Source organism: Acomys russatus, chromosome 32, assembly GCF_903995435.1.
Source record: "Acomys russatus chromosome 32, mAcoRus1.1, whole genome shotgun sequence".
NCBI classification, from domain to species: domain Eukaryota; kingdom Metazoa; phylum Chordata; class Mammalia; order Rodentia; family Muridae; genus Acomys; species Acomys russatus.
The window spans coordinates 32726054-32730685 of NC_067168.1; the positions used below are offsets into that span (position 1 = coordinate 32726054).

The window sequence follows — 4632 nt, forward strand, 5'->3', positions numbered from 1 at the left end:
GGACAGATGTGAGGCCTTCATGGCTGACTGTGGGGTGGGGAGGAGAGAGTAGAAAGAGGAAAGGGGCTGGCTGGCTGCCGTCTGACTATGCAAATGACCTGTGACTCATTGTACCACCTGCTCTCCCAGGGTAGGGATAAAGTAGCTACTAAGCTGTAGTGAAAGTGTCACTTCCCCAATCCTCTGAGGGACACCAGTGGGGAACAGTGTTCTCTGCCGCCCCAGCTTGTCGTCGGAAGGAATCTCTGGAGAATCTTCCATTTCCCACCATGGTAGGATCCCAGTTCTTAGCCCTGAGGGGGAGGGGCACCATCTGAAGGGACGATGTTAGAACGGGCAACAGTGGAAAGGCCTGTCCACTCTGTGCCCTCGGGACACCCATGGAACCCTAAGTGAACTGGAGTGAAAGCCACTCCTTGAGCCGAGGGCGCTGAACCTGCTAGGGGGATAGGGAGGCAGAGAGCCAGGAGTTTGGTGCATGGTGGCGCCTGGCAAGCACACTGCAGACCCGCTGCCCACTGCTCCCTCTGAGCCTTCTCATATTCCCCAGGTTGAGGGTTCTCAAGAATGGGGGGGGGGCTAGCCAGAAGGATGAAAGGAACTAGCAAGTGCCATCGAGGCCTAGGTGGGACCCAACCCACAGCTCAGTAGGCTTTCAGTCTTCCCTGTGCTTTGGCCAAGGAAAGGCCAGGGGGCTAGTGGAGCAAGGCTTCAGGGAAGCTGAAGGGACAGCCTTCCAGCTGCTGATGTAGTCAGGAGGGAGGAGCTGAGGCCCCCAAGGAGAGGAAGAGAACGTGGGTGAGGCCCAGTGGGCCTGTTGGGAGTCTGTCCTGGCCCTGCTGTGGGTTGAATTCTGAGCAAAAGCTTCCAAGTCAGGGGTCTGGATTCCAGGCCTAGTCCTGGGTCTGTGTCCTTGCTCTGAGTTAGTGGCTGTGCCTAAAACCAAGTAGTGGCTCTGAGTGGGCTGGAAGGGGCCTGAGGTGGGGGGTGAAGGTGGAGGGGCACTTGGAAAGGACTTGGAAGTCCTGAAGAAAGCCCCAATGAGGAAGAGAGGGCAGGAGAGGGTTTGATAACACTAGACACTCACTCAATCCTGGCTCTCATAGGTTCTTTGTCATGGGACCCTGCATCCCATGTCTCTTCTGGTGCAGGCTACGGTGCTGGCCGAGGCTCTGGCCCTGGGCACCCTGCCTCTTTTCCTACCCTGTGAGCTGAAGCCTTATGGCCTGGTGGACTGCAACTGGCTGTTCCTGAAATCTGTGCCTCGCTTCTCTGCGGCAGAACCCCGCTCCAATGTCACCAACCTTTCCTTGATCTCCAACCGTATCCACCACCTGCACAACTCCGACTTTGTCCACTTTTCCAACCTGCGGCATCTGAACCTCAAATGGAACTGCCCACCCACTGGCCTCAGCCCCATGCACTTCCCTTGCCACATGACCATCGAGCCCAAAACCTTCCTGACTGTGCCACTGGAAGAGCTAAACCTGAGCTACAACGCCATCACTACGGTACCCCCACTGCCCAGCTCCCTGAGGACCTTGAGTCTGAGCCGCACCAACATCCTGGTACTAGATTCTAGCAGCCTTGCTGGCCTGCGCGCCCTGCAAGTTCTCTTTATGGATGGGAACTGCTACTACAAGAACCCCTGCAGTGGGGCAGTGGAGGTGACCCCAGGTGCCCTCCTGGGCCTGAGCAGCCTCACCCGTTTGTCACTCAAGTATAACAACCTCACGGAGGTGCCCCGCCAACTGCCCCCCAGCCTGGAGTACCTACTGGTGTCCTATAACCACATTGTCAAGCTGGCACCCGAAGACCTGGCCAATCTGACCTCCCTTCGAGTGCTCGATGTGGGTGGGAACTGTCGCCGCTGTGACCACGCCCTCAGCCCCTGTATAGAATGCGGGCAAAAGTCCCTCCAGCTCCACCCTGAGACCTTCCATCACCTCAGCCACCTCGAAGGCCTAGTGCTGAAGGACAGTTCTCTCTACACACTGAACTCCTCCTGGTTCCAAAGTCTGGTCAACCTCTCCGTGCTGGACCTAAGTGAGAACTTCCTCTACGACTGCATCACCAAGACGGGGGCCTTTCAGAGCCTGACACGCCTGCGCAAGCTTGACCTGTCCTTCAATTACCACAAGAAGGTTTCCTTTGCCCAGCTCCACCTGGCAAGTTCTTTCAAGAGCCTGGTATCCCTGCAGGAGCTGAACATGAACGGCATCTTCTTCCGCTTGCTCAACGGGAAGACACTCAAGTGGCTGGCCCACCTGCCCGAGCTGCACACTCTGCATCTTCAAATGAACTTCATCAACCAGGCTCAACTCAGCATCTTCAGTACCTTCCAAGACCTCCGCTTTGTGGACCTGTCATACAACCGCATTAGCGGGCCTCTCTTACTGTCAGCGGGCACCCCTGAAGAGGCAGCTGACGGCGAGGAGAATGTGCGGTCTGGGGTTCTCGCCCCAGCTCCACTGAGCACCCCTGCCTCTAAGAACTTCATGGCCATGTGCAAGAAACTCAACTTCATCATGGACCTGTCGCGGAACAACCTAGTGACAGTCAAGCCGGAAATATTTGTCAACCTCTCACACCTCCAGTGCCTGAGCCTGAGCCACAACTCCATTGCACAGGCGGTCAACGGCTCTCAGTTCCTGCCGCTGACCAATCTGCAGGTGCTAGACCTTTCCTATAACAAGTTGGATCTGTACCACGGGAAGTCGTTCAGCGAGCTCCCGAAATTGCAAGCCCTGGACCTGGGCTACAACAGCCAGGCCTTCGGCATGCAGGGCATAGGCCACAACTTTAGTTTTATGGCTCATCTATCCAAGCTACGGTACCTTAGCCTGGCACACAATAGCATTCACAGCCGCGTCTCCTCGCGTCTCTACAGCCCCTCACTGAGGTCCCTGGACTTCAGTGGCAACGGTGTGGGCCGCATGTGGGGCGAAGGGGACCTTTATCTCCACTTCTTCCAAGGCCTGAGAAACCTGCTCCATCTAGACCTGTCTCAGAACCGCCTGCATATCATCCTGCCCCAGAACCTCCAGAACCTCCCCAAGAGCCTGAATCAGCTGAGTCTCCGTGACAATTACCTGTCTTTCTTTAACTGGAGCAGTCTGGCCTTCCTACCAAACCTGGTAGTCCTGGATCTGGCAGGAAACCAACTCAAGGCTCTAACCAACGGCACCCTGCCTAATGGCACCCGGCTCCAGAAACTTGATGTCAGTAGCAACAATATTGTCTCTGTGGTCCCAGCCTTCTTTGCTCTGGCTGTGGAGCTAAAGGAGGTAAACCTCACCGACAACAATCTCAAGACGGTGGATCGCTCCTGGTTTGGGCCCACTGTGGTGAGCCTAACAATACTAGACGTGAGGAGCAACCCTCTGCACTGTGCCTGTGGGGCAGCCTTTGTGGACTTCCTGCTGGACGTACAGACCGCGGTGCCTGGGCTGGCTAACAACGTGAAGTGTGGCAGTCCCAACCAGCTGCAGGGCCTCAGCATCTTCGCACAGGACCTGCGCCTGTGCCTGGATGACGTCCTCTCCTGGGAATGCTTTGGCCTTTCACTGTTGGTTGTGGCTGCGGGCATGGTGGTGCCCATACTGCAGCACCTCTGCGGCTGGGACGTCTGGTATTGCTTCCACCTGTGCCTGGCATGGCTACCTTTGCTGGCCTGGGGCCGGCGCGGGGCCCAAGCTCTACCCTATGATGCCTTCGTTGTGTTCGATAAGGCGCAGAGTGCGGTGGCCGACTGGGTGTATAACGAGCTACGGGTGCGGCTGGAGGAGCAGCGCGGGCGCAGAGCTCTGCGCCTGTGCCTAGAGGACCGGGATTGGCTGCCGGGCCAGACGCTCTTCGAGAATCTCTGGGCCTCCATCTATGGCAGCCGCAAGACGCTGTTTGTGTTGGCCCACACCGACCGGGTCAGTGGCCTCCTGCGCACTAGCTTCCTGCTCGCTCAGCAGCGCCTATTGGAGGACCGCAAGGACGTGGTGGTGTTGGTGATCCTGCGGCCAGATGCCCACCGCTCCCGCTACGTGCGACTGCGCCAGCGCCTCTGTCGCCAGAGCGTGCTCTTCTGGCCTCAGCAGCCCATAGGGCAGCGCGGCTTCTGGGCCCAGCTGAGCACAGCCCTGACTAGGGACAACCGTCACTTCTATAACCGGAACTTCTGCCGGGGACCCACAGTAGAATAGACCAAAGCAATAGCTGGGAACAGCTGCCCCTTTACGCCTGGCCACGCTGGTTGCTCTGCCTGCCTTGCTCTGTCTCACTCCCGCTTTACCGTTATCTAGCAGGCACTCAACACATGCAACCAAGCCATCAGCCTTGGGGCTCCCTGGGAGGTTTAGGTGGGAGGAGAGATGGAAGAATTCTCCAGATCTTCACAAAGAGGGAGAAGTTAGATGAAAACGGGACCCACCCCCAGAGCAAAGGTTGGCTGTAAAGGGTAGTTTTCTTCCCAGGCATCTTTCAGGACAGTCTGAAGAGTCACCAAATGTGGACTTGTTAATCCTTCCCAGAGAAGAGGGCTGGGTCTGCCTCCTGCCACCACCACCACCCTTCTCCACCCCCCTCCCCCATCTGTTCTCTGAATGCCCTGACCTTTTTGCAGGCCTGGGTAGGCAGGCA

At 57.3% G+C, this 4632-nt stretch overlaps 1 protein-coding gene across 1 annotated transcript; it reads left to right on the plus strand.

Moving 5' to 3' along the window:
* Positions 1–218: 218 nt before the first annotated feature.
* Tlr9 (toll like receptor 9) lies at positions 219–4265 on the plus strand. The gene is made up of 2 exons (XM_051140578.1): positions 219–272; positions 1107–4265. Exons 1-2 carry the CDS (start codon positions 270–272, stop codon positions 4194–4196), a joined length of 3093 nt encoding a protein of 1030 aa, XP_050996535.1. The 5' UTR covers positions 219–269; the 3' UTR covers positions 4197–4265.
* The last annotated feature ends 367 nt before the right edge of the window (positions 4266–4632 follow it).